General features: G+C 39.2%; 2 protein-coding genes across 4 annotated transcripts; one reads left to right on the top strand and one right to left on the bottom strand.

The window, feature by feature from the left end:
- Positions 1 to 635: 635 nt before the first annotated feature.
- LOC136443099 (inositol oxygenase-like) lies at positions 636 to 9,031 on the top strand. Of its 2 annotated transcripts, XM_066440176.1 has the most exons (12): positions 636 to 776; positions 1,104 to 1,175; positions 1,750 to 1,773; positions 1,972 to 2,052; positions 3,529 to 3,621; positions 3,826 to 3,895; positions 4,011 to 4,078; positions 4,699 to 4,808; positions 6,858 to 6,925; positions 7,783 to 7,832; positions 8,165 to 8,277; positions 8,745 to 9,031. In XM_066440176.1, exons 1-12 carry the CDS (start codon positions 771 to 773, stop codon positions 8,851 to 8,853), a joined length of 864 nt encoding a protein of 287 aa, XP_066296273.1. In that variant the 5' UTR covers positions 636 to 770; the 3' UTR covers positions 8,854 to 9,031. The 2 variants fall into 2 exon arrangements, with proteins under 2 accessions (XP_066296273.1, XP_066296281.1); XM_066440184.1 differs by lacking the exon at positions 1,750 to 1,773 and having other exon boundaries at positions 637 to 776.
- Positions 9,032 to 10,536: 1,505 nt separating this feature from the next.
- Positions 10,537 to 20,529, bottom strand: LOC136443085 (vacuole membrane protein 1-like). Of its 2 annotated transcripts, none has more exons than XM_066440155.1 (13): positions 20,365 to 20,529; positions 18,606 to 18,745; positions 18,002 to 18,148; positions 17,549 to 17,639; positions 17,206 to 17,316; positions 16,569 to 16,648; positions 16,282 to 16,363; positions 15,791 to 15,943; positions 14,745 to 14,825; positions 14,467 to 14,583; positions 14,082 to 14,143; positions 13,637 to 13,739; positions 10,537 to 12,791 (listed from the first exon to the last, which is right to left on the bottom strand). In XM_066440155.1, exons 1-13 carry the CDS (start codon positions 20,515 to 20,517, stop codon positions 12,651 to 12,653), a joined length of 1,461 nt encoding a protein of 486 aa, XP_066296252.1. In that variant the 5' UTR covers positions 20,518 to 20,529; the 3' UTR covers positions 10,537 to 12,650. The 2 variants fall into 2 exon arrangements, with proteins under 2 accessions (XP_066296252.1, XP_066296260.1); XM_066440163.1 differs by lacking the exon at positions 20,365 to 20,529 and adding an exon at positions 19,459 to 20,095.
- Between the last annotated feature and the right edge of the window lie 83 nt (positions 20,530 to 20,612).

Below are 20,612 nucleotides of genomic sequence, written 5' to 3'. Positions count from 1 at the left end.
ATTCTTTGTCTCAACTTCACAGCTTTCGTGAAATCAAAAATTTCAAGCCTTTGGCTGGAATATGCAAGTACACTCTCTTCTAGATTTTATCCCCTTTGTTATACCAAATCAGAGTTGGATCAGTTACTCAGAAGCAACTTTAATATCGTGCCAAATGATTTATGCCTCTCCTCTCTAAGCCCGCACATGTGTCAAAAAAGTCTCCACCAGACTCCTTGGATGTGTGAATAACAGTCGAAATTCAGGCTAATAGGTTGGACAATTAGCTAGAGAAGTTATCCTGTCTTAGAGTTACGTATTTACAACCATTTGCATCCTCGCCGGGAGATACTATTCACCCTATCTGGCCAGCTACAGTATTCTTTTTCCGAGAACCAAAGGAGTCTGGTGGAGACTACCAAAGCCAAACTCAGCTGCCGGCCGGCGCGAACAGGTACAAACCGGTCTGGGTATCTACTGGGGGCGTTTCCAGTGATTAGCCAATCAGAGGTGCAGACTTTTATCAGGTGATGTAAACAAGCAGGTAATTTGTCGAGAGCAAAATGACGTAGCAATTTCACCAATCAGGAGCAAGGATTTGGAGGTGTGTCTCAAATTTTGACCAATCAGAGAGGGAGATATGAGCTCGAGGTCTTGCGTAACTCGAGGCTGCGAAGTAAACACACAATTTTGTCAAGAAAGACAGACATTTGCGCAGTGTGTGTTGTCGATATCTCAGCCTTCTCAACGATTTATTGTGCACAATCTGAGCCTATAAACTATCGGGAAAGATGACGGTAAGTTGCGAGAGCACTGGTTGAAGTGTTTGACATTGATATTTGGGCCGTAAAGGAACAAAGAGTTCGACTGTGTGGGGAGGGCCCGTTGTTTTTTCCTCAAGGTTGATAGATCTTGATCACACGGCATGGCACGAGATGTTTGTGAAAAAATCAGGTGAAAGGTCAATTGAAAGGGAAAGATGCTAACTTATCTGGTCGTAGACTGCTTTAGGAAACTGAATTTGGACTAAGAATGAAATCGTTTCGTAGGCTTAACGCTAAAACCTGAACTGTGCACACTGTCCGCCCCTCCAACATAATTTTGGTTTGTTATTTTTGTTGCAGACCATCTTGGATCCTTCTCCCGTCTTCCGTCCTGACATGGAAGGGTGCGATCCGAATTTCAGAAACTTCGAGGTATTAATCAGTCCTTCTAGAAACCAACATGCACACAGAAAACGTGGCTGTAAACAGAACACCATCGATGTTTCATTTGTTGTTGCGTCACCAAACCTCCAGACAAGGACGTTATATTTTACAACATCCTTGCTTGCTTGCCCCAGGCTTGTAATAATTTAATAGGTCACATGAGTATGAGTAAAGCGGACATTCAACTTCCGACTGTATGCCAACCTCATCGTCTAAGAGTATAAGAAGAAAGTGATGTTTTAACCAACACAACTGTGCCTCATCATATATATATATATGATTATGATAAAATTGTTTGCAAAATTACTGCTAGTGTTCTCTTGTTAATCACTTTTCCTGACATGCAAGACTTTACAGAATCTTCCTTCTCTAACATTGAATATCTGTCTGATTATTGGTTGGTAATGATGGTGGTGATAATTAATTCATAATGATGGCATCTGCTGAAAAGGGATGCGTATGTGATGAATCATGATAATGATGGCAATTATGCTCTTGTCAATTCTCTTCAAATTCTGTCTCATGATTGACATTTGATTGATGATATTATCCTGTTATTCAGGTCTGTAATCAAAAATCTGAAGAGGTAAGTCTGTCACTTACACCAATACCTCAGCTTGCATGTCTATTGAGAGATAAACATTTTTATAGATAACAGTATTCACATCTATCTTTTCTGCCCAATACACATACAATGTATCCCTTACCTTCGTATCATTTTACCCTTTTAATTGAATACTGCATACTCCCATTTTCTCATGACCTGACTGTCTTTTTCTCACAGACCAACAGTCACACAGACCAGGTGAGGAACACATACCAGCTGATGCACACCCACCAGACTGTGGACTTTGTCAGGAGAAAGGTGAGGGGGGTTATACAAAGTAACAAACTAGCTTTCTTTGTCGCTCACACCATGTGTAGCCTGGGTGCCATCCCCCACTGGCTCAATCTTTTTGCTTGCAATCCATGGTTAGCAAGCAAAAAGATTGAGCCAGTGATTACTATGGAGGATGGCACCTAGGCTACACCACGTGATCCCACACAGTCTATGTTTTAAATTTTGATTGCACCTGTTACAATTACAACCACTTATCTGCTGTGTCTGTTGTCACACCATCTACATGTTGTTTGCCCCCCACTTACAATGTTAACTGCATCACACATGCCTTTTCATGAATAAGGCTGTCCAGGTGAGAGATATGCTGATAGCAACAAGCAGAGAAAGGCTACGTCAGCAAGACTGACATACCTACAAAGTGTAACTTCTGAAAGACTGAGTTAAAAGCAGAACCAATGCAAATTTAAAGATTTGGGTAGGTCTCCATGAATATAACAATTCTTGACTTGGCTTTGCAAACAAATATTCAAGGGCTTTGTCCTCATTAGTTGCAGGCTGACAAGGCCGATACATGACAGGCACACCCTTGAATATATAGCTGTATTTGGTAGAGCAAGACTTTTTATATGGACTAGGTGGAACTACGGCAACCTCCTTTTACCCATATAACCAGTTTAACTATAAACCATATACAACTAAAACACTTCAACGTGATTTGAAATTGCCATTAACTATTCTACAACAGACCAACATTTTGCCACAAACCGCCACTTAGCAAACATTTGTCAATTTGTGGTTCAGGTTTGTTGACTCTGTCATCCTTTGTCCTGACAGCCAAGGACCTGTGACCCACTTAATCAATGACTTGTTAACTGCTTTGAATAGAAATAGTTAAGCCTTATTAGAACTGCTAACCTGAGCATGTTTTTTTGTCATGTGTTAAGTTTGCCAGCAGTGTTGAGGAGGAGTTTATGTACCCAGTTGTGCAATTTCCTGTGCTGTTATACTCTTGAGACTGACCGTTTTCACGTGCGAGATAGTCAGGTGGCCGTGTCCCTGGTGCAGGTGGAATTTGACCCGTAGATGCTCCTGCTGCAGTTAAATGTTTGTGTTGGAATAAAACTTTAAATCCTGTATCCCTGGACACCATGGGAGCATTTCTCACATAGCATTAAGTTGAAAAAACATTGATCTGTGAAAGAAACAGGACCATGAATTGGTAGACATCTAAAATGATAATAAACACAAGGTTGCTCTTGTCCAGAATATACAATTGAAGCCACTGGTAGAGTCCCTACAACACTTTGTGTCTTAAGATGTTAGTTTTCAAGTGTACCATTGAAGCAACCCCCAACTTTTTGAAAAAGATTTGTCTAACCCTTTTCCTGAAAAGGAAGAAACAAATCTGCACTAATTACAGAATTAGGCAGCAGGGAGAAGGTTAAAAAAAGGCTGCAAGATTCAAGTAGAGAGTGTCATTTGGTCGCTTTGTATTTCCAGATGGAGCACTGGTGTAAGTTGGACCACGCCCAGCTGACCATGTTAGAGTGTCTGGAGGAGTTGAACAACCTGGTGGATGAGAGTGACCCTGATGTGAGCCTCTCCTCGATTTTTCTTTGTGAAATCTTTCTGGTATGAAATAACCCCCAAAGTCCTGGGCAAGAAAAAAACAAATGCCCCGTGATTGCAATTGAGTGTGAAGGGATACAGTAAAGAAATACAAGTAGTTTTGTAGTCTTTATCTTCGTTGCCAATCCACACATAGAATCAAAGTGTTCTGTATTTTCATACATTTAGGTTGATGTTCCAAACATCTACCATGCCTTCCAAACAGCAGAGAGTGTGAGGGAGAAGCACCCAGATAAAGGTTGGTGACATGAATCTCAAGACATTTCTGATGTTGGCTAATTATAATCTTCCTTAAAATGTTTTGACACCGCATACATGTAAGTAACTGACAGTGTATACTCTTTCCTGTCTAGATTGGCTGCACTTGACTGGTCTGATCCACGATGCTGGGAAGATCATGGCTATCTGGGGGGAGCCACAGGTCAGTTCTGTTGTCCTAACATTAAACTGTCTTCTTCCAGTTAGGATCATCAGAATACCCACCACACAACAGAATGTCAGTGCTGCCTTGTTTTATACTGTTGTTCTACTGCATTTGTATGACAGTGCTACCGGTAGCTTTACTTTGCACTATACCATGCAGTTTCAGAACGTAGCTCAGGTATTTCCTAAATGTGGGATATAAATTAAGGGATTAACCACTTTTAGTAGTGAAACCAACAGAGGTGAAGGGACTTGTCTTTTGCTGCGGAATTCATCCATTTTTAAAACAAAATCCGGGAAAGAGGTATAACTTATTGCAAAGTCTACAGCCATGGATATCCACGACTGCAAAGCATGATTTTTAGTCACATAGATTAAGAAAGTTTTGGTCTTTTGGTTAGGGTTATTGACCTAGAATCTGATGGTTCCGAGTTTGAATCCAGTAGCAGGCCAGTATTTACGTGTAGAACCACAAATTGCAAAGCATGATCCTGTTTAATTCCATTCTGAATGAGAGACAAGACGATACAATGTAGAATGATAGAAATTATCCCACATTTGTATGTATAATCAAGGAGTTTTCATCCAATTTTGTTCTCTCTGTGTTTGCTTGTACAGTGGTGTGTGGTGGGCGACACATTTCCAACGGGCTGCCAGCCTGCTGAGTCTGTTGTCTTCCGTCACAGCACTTTCCAGGACAATCCTGACATGAAGGATCCTAAATTCAAGTAAGTACCGCATCTGAGGGCGCGCCTTTCAGTAGAAGGTGGCAAACTGCAGCATGGTGTGGAAGAAAACCCAAACCTCTACTTGTCAGATATTTTTGAAACAATGTTTTCAAATACCAAGCTCAATCACTTTCACAATAAGTTGAATCTTGTATTTCAGTTGTTTCCAAAAATGGATTATGTTTTCTTTGCTCAACTAAAAAGCAATTCTTGAGCTGTTAATTCTGTATGAACATCCATGAACAGTTCTTTTTCGTGGCTGTTTTCAGGGAATGGTTGCTACTGCATAGACCTCTCTTGATATGTTCTCTGATTTTTTCTGTTTGTTGATCAGTATCAAATTGATAGAGACAGCTGGTTTGGGAGTAAACAGTGGTATTCTTGCAAATTGATCAATGTAGAAACACTGCCCAAAAGCAGTTCAAAAGTTCAAGGTGGTATCTGTCATGGCCTTTGTCATATCCACCACTGCTGCACTATCCTATCTCAGAGCTGGCACATGACAGAATGTGGAATGTTTTGTAATGGAAAACAACCAAGCTGTTTTTATTATAAGATTCAGAAGCAACCATTTCCTACTTGACCATGCCATGTTTCCTCCAGGATTGAAGGATTCCAAGATCCCCCCTTACTACCTTTGGAATAATATCAGCCTCTCACATTGGCTTTTGTGTTTACCGCAAATGAAAATGGAAATTCTCCTCGAAGTTTATGTTCGTAATCACACCATGGAAAAAATTCTCTGAAGATGTAGAAATCATAGACTTGAAGTGTAGTTTTTGTTTGAAGCCTGGAGTATCCTCTAGTTTCGGGAAATTTCATACAGAGAAACTCAGCACCAAGTTTTGAAAAGTTGCCACACCCAAACCTGCCACCTTCTACCTGTGCTGCCTCCTTGACTTCTCAAAAGCAGATGACATTTTCTTCTGAAAATACAACGACCCTGTCAGCCTCAAGTATTAAGTTCTGAGAAAGTCTGTTGAGGAAGCATATTTCATCTGCTACAAGTTGCCCCCGTTTGGTTTCCCTCTGACTTTCAATACAATCATCTCTCGATATTGGCTAGACCATTGTCTATATACCCTTTGTATGAACAGCCAACTGTGATTTCATCTCATGCTATGAGCGCTCATTTTTGTAGATTTAACTTTCAGCTCAAGCCAAAGCCATGGTTGCTCAATGTCATCAGGAACTTACAGTTGTATGTCCCTTGGACACCATACCACGCTGTCGTAGGCCCATTTTCTTTCCTCTATATTATTAAGAATTCCAGGTGAATTTCACATACATCATGCATACAGAAACACTTCAAGGTTGGAGGGCATCTTTTTTTTTTAGTAATTTTTTTCAAAGCTATGATCCAGGAAAAAATCTAGATTGGGTCCCAATTTATACATACCTGTCAGTTAAATATCTTGACACCACAAAATATACCAGTCCTGGATGTGGCAAGCAGATGCCAGACAAGATCCCGATTGACATGGAACACAGTGGAGCCTGCAGACTAGTAAAGTGAAGTCAGTCACAAGCTTGGGATGCCTGTGCAGGATTCTTGGCTGTGAAAGGTTTGCATTATTGCGTGTGCACAGAACAGTCAAGCAAAGGCACCCTGTTTCAGTCACAGTGCCAGTGTTCTTCCAGTTCTCTTGGATATGCTTCTTGTAACATCTTTCAATAGCTGCAGATTAAAATGACCCAAATGGAATGATAGCATTTATTTAGTTTTTATGTCTTGACAACATTTGAGTAAACTTAATTAATTTTTTTTCTTTCTTTCTTGACCCTTGGCATCATCATTTTGATATTTCATACCTCATATTCATATTCATAAAGCCTTTCTTAGAGGTTTATAACTGCTATTATATGTATATGTGCCAAAAGTGCCACAGTATTATATAAAAGAGCTACTGTAACAGATTTGAAGTGACAAAAGAAGGGAAGAACACTGCAGTACTGAGGCAATCAGCTAGAGGGGCTAGAGGCTAATAAAGCTCTTAGTGCTTTGCTTTGTGATATCAAACCTTTGTATGTGCTTTTGTATTGTTTCAGCACCAAACTTGGGATGTACGAGGAAAACTGTGGCTTGGACAAAGTCCTAATGTCTTGGGGCCATGATGGTAGTACCCATTTTGCCCCAAATCTTTTTACTAAAAGTAGGAACTAAAGCAGGACCCAAGTTGAGGCGACAGAGATAATCATTTGTTTTTGGTATATAGCTTGACCAATAAGCAATCAACTGTCTCTCCCAAAATATAGAAATATTTTTGGGCTCTGTGATTAGAAATCCAGAACCGAAGTTTTTCTGGCCTTGGATCATAATACACAAATCCGGAGGATGATTTTTTCCCAATGGTTTTTCCAGAAAGTTTTGTTGTTGTTTTTTGTGCTTGCAGTGGGGACTGACTGACTAATAATCCTTTTAACCATCCAATTATTCTGTAGATATCAATGTAGAGTAAGTGTTCTTTCACACAAAATGTAGCCTCCATAGCAGGCTCTCTGGGCGTGTTTTTTTGGCTTACAACACACTTTTTTGCTGATGACTTCTTTTTGTGCTGGTTTGTTTGTGCAGTCGGCCCAGCTCTACGGGCTCTTCAGGCCGACTGCACAAACGACCAAGTACAAAAAGAAGTCATCAGCAAAACAGTGTATTAGAAGCCCAAAAAAAGGCACAGAGAGTCTGTACTGGTATGGAGGCTACAAAATTCCTGTTGGCATTAATTTTAATTTAGATAATGGTTAGAAATTGTTTTGACTTCTTGTGCATGAATGACGTCTTGTCTTATCAAGCATGAAAGAAACAATTTATAAGGCTTGAGACTTTGTGCATCAATCAAATTTCTTATGTATCTGTTAACAGGATTGATTGATTTGTGTGATAGTAAATCTGGAATTAGAGGTCTTATACATGTTCACTAGGCTTGTCACCACCTCAAGTTCCTAACTGTGTACCTTCTGCTGGTCTCGTCCACAGAGTACATGTATCATGTCCTTAAGGGAAACAATACCAAGCTGCCAGAAGAGGTAAGAACACATATTTGTGCTGGATTTAAGCTTAAACCTTCAGCCCACCAAAATTTGACTGTTACTGAATACCTGAGAATCTTATTTTCCTTGATTCAACAACAAATAGAACCATCTATTATGATATAACGTAAGATAACAATAAGAACTAAAAGCTAATTTCACATAGCCATGAATACCTTAGAATTCAATTATACTGTATAGTGTGAGTACATGCTAAAGATATTACCAAAACTAAAAACTTGCTTTATTTAAATGAAACGGCATTGTCATGGTCAAGGACCCAGAAAAAAGTTGCACAAGTTTGAAAGGTAACCATACTATTTCTGTAGGCGCTGTACGTGATCCGTTTCCACTCGTTCTACCCGTGGCACGGAAGCGGGGACTACGACTATCTGTGCAACAACAAGGACAGGGAGATGCTGGCATGGGTCAAGGAGTTCAAGTCAGTATGATAAATGTTATGTACAATGTACAGTCAAACATGTCCATATAATACTGATCATTCAGTGGCTTACAAATGGTCAGAATAGACAGGTGGCCACTCTGGTAATGATAATACATAATAATGTAAGGGATTACCAATTTGTTTGTAATAAGTTTGGATGCCATCCTTTTTGAAGATAGCACATTCCAGTAGTGCGTAGCAATTCTAGAAATCTTTTGTGGCTGCCATGAGAGGTGGGAAAAATGAGAAAACATGTTGTAGTATTTGACACTATAGAGTGATGTGCATCTATCAGTTCCATAAAAAGTGCTACATGTATATCTTGAATGACGTCCTCAGTGGAAGAACCTATATAAAAAGCGGTGAAGATGATGATGATGATATCTTAAATGTCCCCTTTAAAAGTGACACGTAAAAGACTGTATTAAGCCCTACAGGCCTAACAGATCTGTCTCTTCCTGCAGCAAATTTGACCTGTACTCCAAGGCAGATGACCTCCCTGACATCGAGGCCCTCAAGCCCTACTACCAGGGCCTGATTGACAAGTACATCCCAGGCAAGCTGCGCTGGTGAGATGTCAGTCACACTAAGATACGCACCTTTGGAAAACACTCCTCCAGTAAAAGATATATCTGCTCTACAAACTCTGCTTTTAACAACAGCGATGATTTGTTGTAAATGTCTCAGGTGATCAGTAACTTCTGCTGAAGTCTAAAATAAGATATACCAAAATCTCATAAGCAGTGGTGTTAGCCTGGAATCCCGACCTATTTATAGCTGCCGGGTCTCTTCTCTCCCTCCGCAAAATAGTATTTTTCTATTTTGCGGAGGGAGAGAAGAGACCCGGCAGCTATAAATAGGTCGGGATTCCAGGCTACAGTGGTGTTGCTCTGGATCTAAAATGGAATCGAGTGAGATATGGTACTGCAAAGGTCTTGATATAGCATTCAAGTTGGCTTCCACACTTTGTTTAGTATGGACAAATCATTGTCAGACATTCATATTGCATCAATGTTTTGCATCATACAAATATTATGGCCCAAACCATGTACGATGTGGGGGCATATTGTGTCCACTGATACCTCAAGACAAGAAGTGCTACATGTATGAGGATAGGAACACTATAATTGAGTCTGGCTAATGAGCATCTTAAGATTAAAAGCCATGGAGCCATACACGACAAATTCCTGTATTCTTACTTCCTTTGCACTGCTCCCAAGATTTTCAGGGTTTCTACAATAATAATTCCAATATTTGGAAATTTGAATGATGAAGCTCCTCTTGTTATGCAATTTTTACATGATCTTGTCCAGTGAGCAAAAGTAATGAAAGAAAATCTTTTTCTTGGTGATAAGACAACTGAGTAATACTAAGTACTAACTCTTCTAATTAACTTATTCATTATTGCACATGTACATTGTAATTAAGTGCGGTGCACTTTGCAGTGTTTGAAAGTAACATGGTATATTAAACTGCATGTATGTCACATAAATAAACTAATAGGTAGAATATAGACAAACTTGTGACAGAAATGTATCAATAGATATAATTCATGCTGCTATTAAGGAAACATGGGTTCCAAGCCTACTTGGTGTGATAATTTCAGATGTACTTGTGAAGTTAAGCTGAAATAATTGGTGTTCCATTTTCAAAGATGGGCAATTTTGAATACATGCACCTTGTCTTTCCATCAACGACTCATTTCATGACATTATAAATAATACTAAGAGAGGCTGTTTGGAATGAAGTGGTGAAATTAAGACATTAAAGATTTTGGTCTCAGAATTCTGATTCATAGAATAAAACAATTGGTCTTGTCTTTAAACTGCGTGATGTGTCATTGTTTGTAGTCTAGATCATGTCAAAGGGAGCCTTTTGCCCATTATACAATCCATTAATATTTGTTATCATTCAGGCTAGTAACATCCAAGGGCTGTTAACATACACTAAGAGTTAGTACAGCTTTGTCTGTTTACATTTTCATCAGCAGAAACCAATCTTAGTGTATTTCTGTACACTACATTTATTTTGTATTGCTTGACAAAAGGGTGAATAGGGTTGGAGTAGGGTAGTACTTCAGCTAAATGCATAACAGAAAACACATGTTAACAACCCTCATTCAAAATATCAAATGAATTATTAGTGACTTGAACATTATTGTACAGAAAGAGCAACAAAATGTGAGCCATGATTTGATAACTGTACCAGAGTAGCACATCCAAACAGCCCTGAACAATAGTAAACATGGAAAAAATGTACTTCTGAACCCATAATTTATTGTTGCATTTGAAACAGATCTAACATAGACCAAGTGCTTCATGCATTGATGAAGGTTAGACTTCATGTGCAAGTGCTAAAACCTTCATACCTGGCAAAGAGTTATGAATATTGGAGGGAGACCATGTCCATTTACATGTATGATCCCCTCATATTATTCCACTATTTTTCACCTACACTAAATTCTAACAAGACCTACATCACTAACCATTCATACACTTCCTCTATTGTAACTACAATGTACTACCTATGGACAGCACAGAAATAACACAGAATTGTCACATCTGTGTCCATCTACACACACTACATTATGCTTGCATATTACCAGGAGGCACTTACACTTGTCAATACAGTACACTGCTACAATAGCACTAGTTTATGACACTTATGCCTTAGACCCATATGTTGGCTTCCCCCATAAGATTTTGATAGCCAATGTTCTAAATTGTTCTTCACCACCCCACTCATCAATATTGGAATACATTTCTCTGACCGGCCCTCATAAAAAAATCAAATGGCGCAACTAAAAACTTATTTAACCATGTATGTTAGTTACTGTAAAACAGAAATGGAAACTACAGTTGCCCTACATTTTACCATAACACGACATATGATATGTCAACTTTATCCCACTACCATATATAACCAACAACATTGCACATCATCTGTGTACAAACTCTTCCCAAAAGATTATTTACAACCAATATGACTTATAGATCCACATTGACAAACTCAACTGATATTTTTTTTTAAATTGTTAATAAGAATATCAAGTCATCCGCAATTGAATTTATATCATGTCTTATCAAATTTGTCTTAATTTTGTAGAAGAACAATAAGAACATACAGTTTTCAGGTCATTTGGCACAGTTCTACTAGTAATTTGTGTTGACAGAAACTTTCTGTTTGTAAGCTTGAGACTACTTCATTTTCCTTTACCATATTGTTTGTTACCATCAACTTTAACTCTCACTTGTAACGGTTTGAAGAAGACTGATAACAAAGATGACATTGTATGACACCTTGCACTTCTTTATCTGCCAAGGTTTTGGTTGTGTGTAGAAAACTGTTAATACATGTATTCTATGATCTAACAACCTGACAGAATTATTCACACATTGATACCAAGTATGTACCAAGTAGATTAATAACAATATCACTACAATATAATTCTACTAACATTACAGTCGTAACTCTCCTTTCATTCTCAACACTCAAGTAAGTGTTCCAATCATTGTTAAAAATTGCACATACATAGGTAGCAAAATTTGGCTGCATTAATCATCTGACAGCATAAGTGCTGGAATTCCCCCAAGATACAAAAGGTGGAAGTAGGGTTAAAATTGGAGAAGAAAAACTTGATGTTTTCAGTGTCAGTGAATACTTCTGATGACCTGTCATCAACATACTTTCAATCTATTATTTTCAGCTCTAAGAAGTTTTGTTTCCACTTTTTCTGGAACAAGCTCAAATTTGTTGACTACAGTACATGCGGTAAAAATAGCCTGGAAGCTTTTACACCGAGACATCTTCATGTATAAACTGTAACCCATAAGGGAGGCTGTAGTAGAGATGATCAAAACTTAAAGAAATATTTCTGCTTACAACAGCTTTTCCCCTAAAAGCTACACCTCTTGATACCAACATCTACCTGAAATTACATGTCTTGTTTACTATTGTTTGGACCCAAAACTAAAGCTTCAAAATGTCATTCAACACTGGTAACTTTGAACTTGGAAAGGCATTTCCAAAATTCAATCCCTGATATTTAGAAGGCTTTAAGTATTTCAACTTGTTAGTGGCTGTGCAGTTAAGTTTCACATGCTATTTTAAAAAGTATGCATCCTTCTATATTGTAATATCTACATTACTGTCATACATGTTGTGGTTACTGAGATATTTGACCTTAAAAGTCACATTGCTTATTGCATGTATCCAGTGTTTTTTTAGCCTTAAAGCAACCAGTGTTATTTGGAGTAAATGTCCAACACACTTCAAGAGGTGTAGCTAAGCAGATAATCTGTTGCCTTGATATGCTCATAATAAATTTACCATTAATGTATGTGTTGTCTGGACCTTTGCTAGTTTCTTGGCTAAACTTTAAGCTTGTGGTGGTTTTCCTTTGACTTGCGCTTGTGGTAGCTCTGTGCAGTGGAGTTCACAATGGACAGGACAAAGTATGCAATCATCAAGATCAGGACTTTCTCGAAGACATAAGACAGCCAGTTGGTCTCCTGGAATTAAAGAAACTGTGTCAACTTACGGCAGCAACCTTCATCATGAATTTAACTATTTTACAAGTTGCGCATTGAAGCATATTTACATTAGCCTGAGTATCATCCCATTTCAGTTCCAGGCTCTACCTTCACCAAACAAAAGGTAGAGCCTGGAACTGAAACAGAATGACACTTAGGCTATAATTACATTGTACCTTCACCAAGAAGGTAATGTTTGCGGTACCATCCATGGTTTAGTTTGTAGCATAACTCAAGAAATACCGATGGATTTTTATGATATCTGGTTTATCCACAAAACAAAAGACAGGTTTGATTATGGGCCTTTTAGCAGCTTTCTATGATACCGCGGCGGAACTTCCAGTTTTAGTACCTCATGTTCTGAACATGCCATTTCTTTTATGGAGTGAGCAGCTTTGAGGCTTGGGAAGAAGTGGTGTTGGTTTGGACACCCTGCAGGCATGGTTTTATTGGAAACTTTGGAATAGGATAACACAAAAGGGATGAATGGATTTCCATCATTTTTGGGTTGTAGTTAACTTGTTCTTGGCTCATACCAAGTCAGCCAAGACTCGATTTGACGCATGTCACAGAGTTTAATGTAGGTAAATTTTTGCAGTGCCGGTACATGTATCATGAGGCAGAAGAATGACAGTGTAAGAAATCAAATCTTTCATAACCAACTAAAAACTACAAGAAAACTATCATTGGAATCACTACAATGTAACCTTGCTTAAGATTCATGGTAGGCAGTTATCTTCTATCTCTTTAAATAAACGTTTCTGTGACTTTATGTTTGACTGTGCTTATTTAGCATTAGCTACATGTGCAATTTGTATACTCACCGAGGGTACATTTGTGCCAGGTTTGATGTGGAATTTCTTCTTTTGCTTCTCCAGGAAGTCTTGGAATGGTGCTGTTAAAGACGGTCCAATCTTGGGAACTTGCCTGAACACATGGCATGGGAAAAATAGGATTATAGATTCTGAAGCATTAATCTGTAATAAAATGTTGTACTACTAATGCTTTCTACTCAATGCATCATTCAGGAAAAAACGTTGACACTTAAGAATCACATTTCTTTATACAACTTGAGCATTAGGATCTTTTCAAGTACATGTACATGTAATCCAGTCCATTTCTGAGACTTGTTCATTGTCCCAATAATAGTAAGCATGGCTTAAAATACCCTTTTCCTGTTTGAAAGCTGTTTTTTCTCGAATCTTAAAACTTCCAGCAAATTTCAGGAGGGAATTTCAAGCCCTGGTGCATGTTCTATATGATACTTACCCTAAGAGGCCCACAAGAGTTTCTATATGATGTGCACTGAAGATGGTGATGATAAAGATTTTCTGCAAGGTAAAAAACATGTCATTAGAAGCCATTACATTCAGCACATCATTTTTCCACAATTACAATTCAATTACAATTTCCAAGCATTTTGGTCGTATTTGTTGATTGACAGAAGATTATTCGATGGTAAAATCGACAGAGGGTCACATTTTTCACCCGAAAATCTACCCTATCGTATAAACGGGGCACGGTGACCTACGGACATTGGCCAATCCCTTATGATCCAGAGAACACTGGTATATCACAACCAAAAATGTCCTTTAGAGCTTTCAGACTCGTTTTTCATGCTGTATGACAGGGGCTTGAAGAATGTCTAAGTTACCTGTATGTGCATTTTGATGACAGCCTTGCCAATACAGGTGGCACCGAAGAAGGTCCAGAAGGGAACCAGCAGGTAACCACAGGTGACTCCTGCCAGGTCAAACAGGGGGTTGGGGATCTGTAGGGGGAAATCACAGCATGGCACTGAGGGTGTGAAAGGGGTTTCTATAAAGCAGCTTCATCAAACAAATAAAAAAGGTGCTCATTGCACAATAAAACCTTTCAGTTGTATCATATTCATAGACAGGAAGGTTTGAAAGAAACAGGTGAGATGCGTACCGAAGCCATGGCCAGGATGCCCACGAAGCCGACCCTCTCCACCAGCTTGGTGACGGCCACTTTAACTCTGGTGCTCCAGGCCTGCACAACAAAAATGAACAAAAATCAGTCATTGAACAGGCTGTGAAACATTTCTTTTCTATTACCTTCAAATGCAATATTGCAAGTTGTCAGGAATAAATATTTCCTGCAATTTGGAAAAAATTGCTGCAAACATAATGCCATCTACATGAAAGCTATGCAAACCACACTACTGCCTTCTTCAAGTTTTTGGTCTGACGAAGGCTATAAATATACAGTACTCAGTATGATATGGTCATACACAGCTTTGGAACTGTTGATAACATACTTGTTAATGTTGTTAATGTGTAGATGTACTCTAACACACACACACCCTGGTACAATTTTTTAAGCTGAAATAATCATCTCATCAAATTGTGATTTTATGGGACACTTCAACAGGAATTGTGTACTACAGAATCTTCACAGGCTGCATGTACTGGGTTAGGGCTTCAGAATACAGCTTGAGTTTAGTTTAGGCTTTATTACACAGCTACGTGCATTAGCAGTTTAGGCTTTAGTACACAGCTACATGTACTAGCTTTAGTAAACAGCAAGCACATGTACTAGTCTAAAATGTGATTGATAATACTGAGCCTGAAGTTGCTCATATTTCTGCATGCAATGTCCAAATTTTGTCTGTGAATTGCAGGTTGCAGATGGACCCTGTTGAACAAATTCACATTGTTGAATGTCATAGTTGTTGTGATCCTAAAATGCATTACAGTATTTGATATATTGAGTGTCTTTTTTGAATTTGCGAATCATAATTCACAACAGACACACGGTCACACACACACACAGACACATAGTCACACAGACACATAGTCACACACACAGTCACACACACAGACACAGAGTCATACACACAGTCACACACACACACACATAGTCACACACAGTGACACACACACTCACAGTGTGACACACACAAAAAACATAGCAAATGGAACTGAAAAGACAGCAGAGGTGGAAAAACAACAGACCTGCTGGGCAAGGTTTCCAGCTTCTCTGGCATGTTGAACCTCCTCAAATTCCTCCAACTCATCATCGTCAAATTCATCCAGGTCGTCTCCAGACAACCGCGCTGCTTTGGCCATGAAATACGGGGGGAGCTCACCAATGGCTGTACCTATACCCTGTCAACAACAATAGAAGGGAGAAATAATGATTAACCAAAACTCATCAGTTACACATGGTTAGTGACACAGCTTCTGAACCAGAGGGTCAAGAGTTTGAATCCTAACTGCTGTTACTCACCCAAATCACATGTTATCTGCAATGTTTAGAACAGGATGTCAAGCCACGGTCTACCTTTCATTGTATTTATCAAAAAGGACTGCATATAACATCTGTCATTATCATCACAGACCAAAGAAAGATTACTTTCTCTGCAAGTGATGTTATCAACTATCGCAATGCATCGGTCTTGTCAGCCAAGAGAGAGAGACCACAGATGTCAGGCACCTATACTCACCCACATACATGCCTCCAGTCGAACCTTCGCAATGATGGCCCATATACTGGGGGTTCCCTCTGTCTCGTCGGGACAGATGATTCTACGGAGAGGAACAAAGTAATAATAAACATCTTTGAAGCATGTGTAGGTACATGTATAAAATACTTCTTATCATTTTTTAATCTTGTTTTTCAGGGTTAATCATCTTTTTTCCCCACCTTTCACATCAGATGTGAAATCTCTACAGGAATAAATAAATCAGTGTTTGCCTGTACTGCAGTTGAAAGAACTCTGACACGACTTACTGGTCAGGGTATGGCGGTTCTGGGAAGTCGACAGAGTAACACTCGTACGCAGCCATGGTGACCTGGGCTATGTGAGGACCCTGGGGAAAAGGTGGCACAAAGATCAGATATGATTATTGATGGCAAACTCATTTCAAATTAAGATTCATATCATGTTTAACTGAAAATTCAAGGGTATCAAAAACTTGCAAAACATTACATAGTCAAATCTGGCCTCAGTAACCACTCAAGGGACTGAGGAAAGGGGGTTGCTGACAATCTAACTGTTGTTCAACCACATCTTTCTTTAAGATGGCGTTATCCTTATGAAGATTACAGTACATTGTATGTACATGTATCAGAAAATGTTGTTTCTAACCCTGGTATTAGACTGAAACCGGACAGGATAGACAAGATGGACGGGTATGAATGCCCCCTGTGGACCGCAAAAAAGTGGTTACTGTTGGACAAGACAGTTGGTTAGCAGAGGGTCTTAACTATCACGACTCGAGACCTTCCAGTCTCGACATAAGCAAGTAAGCAAGCTTAAGTATGTAAAATTGATGGAACTGTTTTAATGTGGCTCATCACTGAAGTTGGTTGGCTGAACATGTTTGGTTGTACTTGAAAAAGACACCTGTAAACATGTAGTACTTACCAGATACAGCAGGAAGGTGTGTAGACCTGTGCCCAGTCCAACTGAGGACAGGATACCCAGGAAGACCCAGTAGGCACACCAGTGTAGCTTCTTCTCCATTAACACTACATACTGGGGAGGGGGGGGGGGGTCAAACAATGTTACAAACAAGTTCACTTGAAGTTTTCTTGAACACAACAATGCGCTTTGGTAGTCCATACTGTACTAGAGACTGAAGTATCATTTCAGTAGTACCAAGTCTCATAATAACAGGAGACCCATCTTACACAACAATCCCACAGAAATCTACCAATACTTAGTGTGTGAAATAAGAGTACAGATATGATGTACAGATTTTTTTTACCTCTTGGTGAGCCCCAGGTGTATGGTAGAGACAGACCAGCAACAGAGTGAGGAGAATGGTGATCAGCACCTTCCCTTTGTTTTCCAACAGTCTGGAACAACAACAGAGAATTAAAAAAATCATTAAGACTAAAGTTTCTGTTTTTTTACTTTTTTTTCATATCAGACACATATTGTGTAAGTAATTCACTAGTTTACAAAAGTTGGGTAACAGAGAGAGAACATATCAGTATCAAATCAACGTACCCGCACTTCGAATTTGAATTATACAGTGGTACAGTTATCATTTATATTCACCACACAAATCCTTTATAGAATGTACACGAATGGGACATGGTTGTTTTCTGCCTTTAATCATACCCAACAATCACAGGTCGAAAGTAGAGCAGCCATCACTCTTTTAACATTTTCTAATGGAAGTTTACCTCCATACCTTCTTCATTTTTTCCCTCACCTTATGAGGTACCCATGGAACAGTATGGCAGTCTCCAGTGTGAAATACTGTAGGGTTGTGAATGGCTGTCTCCACAACACAATCTGTTCTCGCTCTTGTCTCTCCATTTCTCGCTGGTGTTTCAGAGCCGCTTCTGAGTTGCCAGTCCTAGGGAGAAACGAAGTACAGAAATTCCTAGATAAACACAGCCTGCCATGGAAACTCACTTAGCTGATTAACCTAAACTACAGTCAAACCTGACCAAGCAACCACCTGTCCTCATCAACTATTTTTTTCTCAGCCCCTTCAGTGGTTGCTCCTGACAGGTTTGACTGTTTTGTACAAGCAAAAAAAACAGTAATTTACATGCTAATCATGTATGGGAAATACTGATTATTTGTAGTCCACATAGTTTTCATATGTTTCTCTGCTACCCACCCCCCCCCCCCCCCAACACACATGATAAAAACTCAAGTAAAACCTTCAAAGAAATGTGAAACCTTTTAACAAGTGTATGTCCTTAGGCACTTTGGTAAATCTTACACTTTGATACTTCAACACCATAGCAGGATATGCCAGGCATATCAAATACATCAGCACTACATGTATCAACTTATTTTCTTACCTGCTCTTTTCACTCCCTGCGTTTGCGACGTTTTCCTCCTGAGACTTGACGGCCTCCCCGTCCACTAGCTGTCCTCTCCTGACGTGGATGTCGTTCACTGTGTGGGACATGTTCTTATCTGCCTTTTCCAGCCTAGACACCTACAGGTACAGGTGAGGTGAGGAATCCGTGGTGAGGAGCAGGCAACATACAGTGTATGTACAAGTAAATACACAAATCTACATTGAAAGGCTTTACAAATCTGTAGAAGTAACTAACACAATTACTGACCATGATAACTGAGTTAGTAATTTGAAAAACGCCAATCAAATTCCACTTTCACTGTGACCGATACAGAGATAGTAAGGTACTGCAACAAGTCATAGGCATGAGTTTTCCATTTATGTTACACAGATACACATATATCATTATCAAGTTGGAAAAAGAATTTTGGTAAATGAGTCAAATTGGTAACATCCTGCTAGAAGAAACATTCAAGTGAAAATCCAAAGTGAATCTGTGGCTGGACACACGTTACACAAATATATAACTACACTGTATGTTGTAGTGGTTCCCCTTCACAGATTGGAGTTCGAGAATGGCACCACATAAGCCATGAGTCACTGATCGATATCTACCACGCACTTTGACCTCTTCCATTATCCCTAAAACTCCAAGGGAATCGGTGAATAATTCACTCCTGGTCCCTTAAATTAAATAAGTTAATCATTCCCTAATGTCATTACAGAAGGCTAGAGCTCACAGTGGTGTGACCAGGGGAGTGTCCTACATTACACAGATTTACAGATAATAGTCTAAGATATACATGTAAGTATGGTACACACGGTGACATGTACAATAATTGTTTCTTTACCTTTGGCTGGTCCAGCTACATGTAGTACATGTAGTATCCAAGGCCATGACAAACATTTACTAGTAGGCCTGCTAAACAGTCTATAGCTATGCTCTACAGATGACAGTCTGTTATAAAATAGAACTTTGAACATGTTATAACTGGCAAATCGCTAACAATGTTCCAAACAGCTAGCCAGAAAAAAGACCTCTAGGTTGCACTGATCATGAGATTGTTTGTACAGTCGTCACACATGGCCCATTTTACCCTATGACCTACTTACATAGATTGTCTTCATGAACTTTGAACTTTAGGAGACCCTCTAATACCAAGTATATCTCGTTTCCAGAGAACATAATCCACAAGATAGCATTCATACAATGGATATTAGCAACAGAACAGCTAACATCTTAGTTTCTGACAATAAAGGATCTTCACCTAATGATCATCATGATAACAGCTGATGAATTATGCGCACATGTCAGCCCACCTCCCCCCAAAATGCATAATGATTACAACAGATCTCTGGTTCTAAAACAAAATCACTCTAAGTTACACAACATGTACGAATCAGTTTATAATCTGTACAAAGCTCTAGTCAATAAAGGCTTCCGGAAAATTTGTTCAACGCAAATGATTACGTACAAATCAAATAATTCACACTCACAGCCTCGAAAATTATGAAGGGGAAATATTATGCGATTTTCGTTGTCTATCTTTCTTGCCCAACCGGTTGGTTGGTTCCCAATTTACAATATCGACAACATTTGCTCAGAAAACATGGACGATTAATAGTACGAAATATGCTTTCTTGGCGTGTAATTACTCATGATAAATGATATACATTTGTACAAGTCGTGATAAATATGAATGAATCAAGTGGGAACACTCACACACAATAACCCCAATATTATCCTATCTACTCACCAGATCAACTTTTAGCCCAGTTGTGGAGAGTCCCCGTGCCTTTAGCTCTTTCCTGAGCCAAGCAACCGTTCTTGAGGAGTATTTTGGGGCAACAAACTTGCCGTTTTGTTCACCGGTGACGATGTGGTTCGATGATCTGCCGCGGGTCGCCATGTTGGAACATTCTATTACATATACGGGTAAGCCTTTCCCGTTAGTACTTTTCCTCACTATTCTACAGAAAAGATTAGAAGACTAACGTCGATAAA

Source organism: Branchiostoma lanceolatum, chromosome 1 (assembly GCF_035083965.1).
Source record: "Branchiostoma lanceolatum isolate klBraLanc5 chromosome 1, klBraLanc5.hap2, whole genome shotgun sequence".
Classification (NCBI taxonomy): Eukaryota; Metazoa; Chordata; class Leptocardii; order Amphioxiformes; family Branchiostomatidae; genus Branchiostoma; species Branchiostoma lanceolatum.
Note: the sequence above shows the minus strand (reverse complement) of the source record. Positions and strands in the feature narration are given on the sequence as shown.

Coding starts and splice junctions, on each gene's coding strand:
- LOC136443099 (XM_066440176.1), top strand. Junction 1,774..1,971: donor GTAATCAAAAATCTGAAGAG/GTAAGTCTGTCA, acceptor TTTTTCTCACAG/ACCAACAGTCACACAGACCA. Junction 4,079..4,698: donor CTATCTGGGGGGAGCCACAG/GTCAGTTCTGTT, acceptor TTGCTTGTACAG/TGGTGTGTGGTGGGCGACAC.
- LOC136443085 (XM_066440155.1), bottom strand. CDS start 20,517: ATGGCGACCCGCGGCAGATCATCGAACCACATCGTCACCGGTGAACAA. Junction 18,149..18,605: donor GCAGGGAGTGAAAAGAGCAG/GTAAGAAAATAA, acceptor GTTTCTCCCTAG/GACTGGCAACTCAGAAGCGG. Junction 17,317..17,548: donor CACCTGGGGCTCACCAAGAG/GTAAAAAAAATC, acceptor CCCCCTCCCCAG/TATGTAGTGTTAATGGAGAA.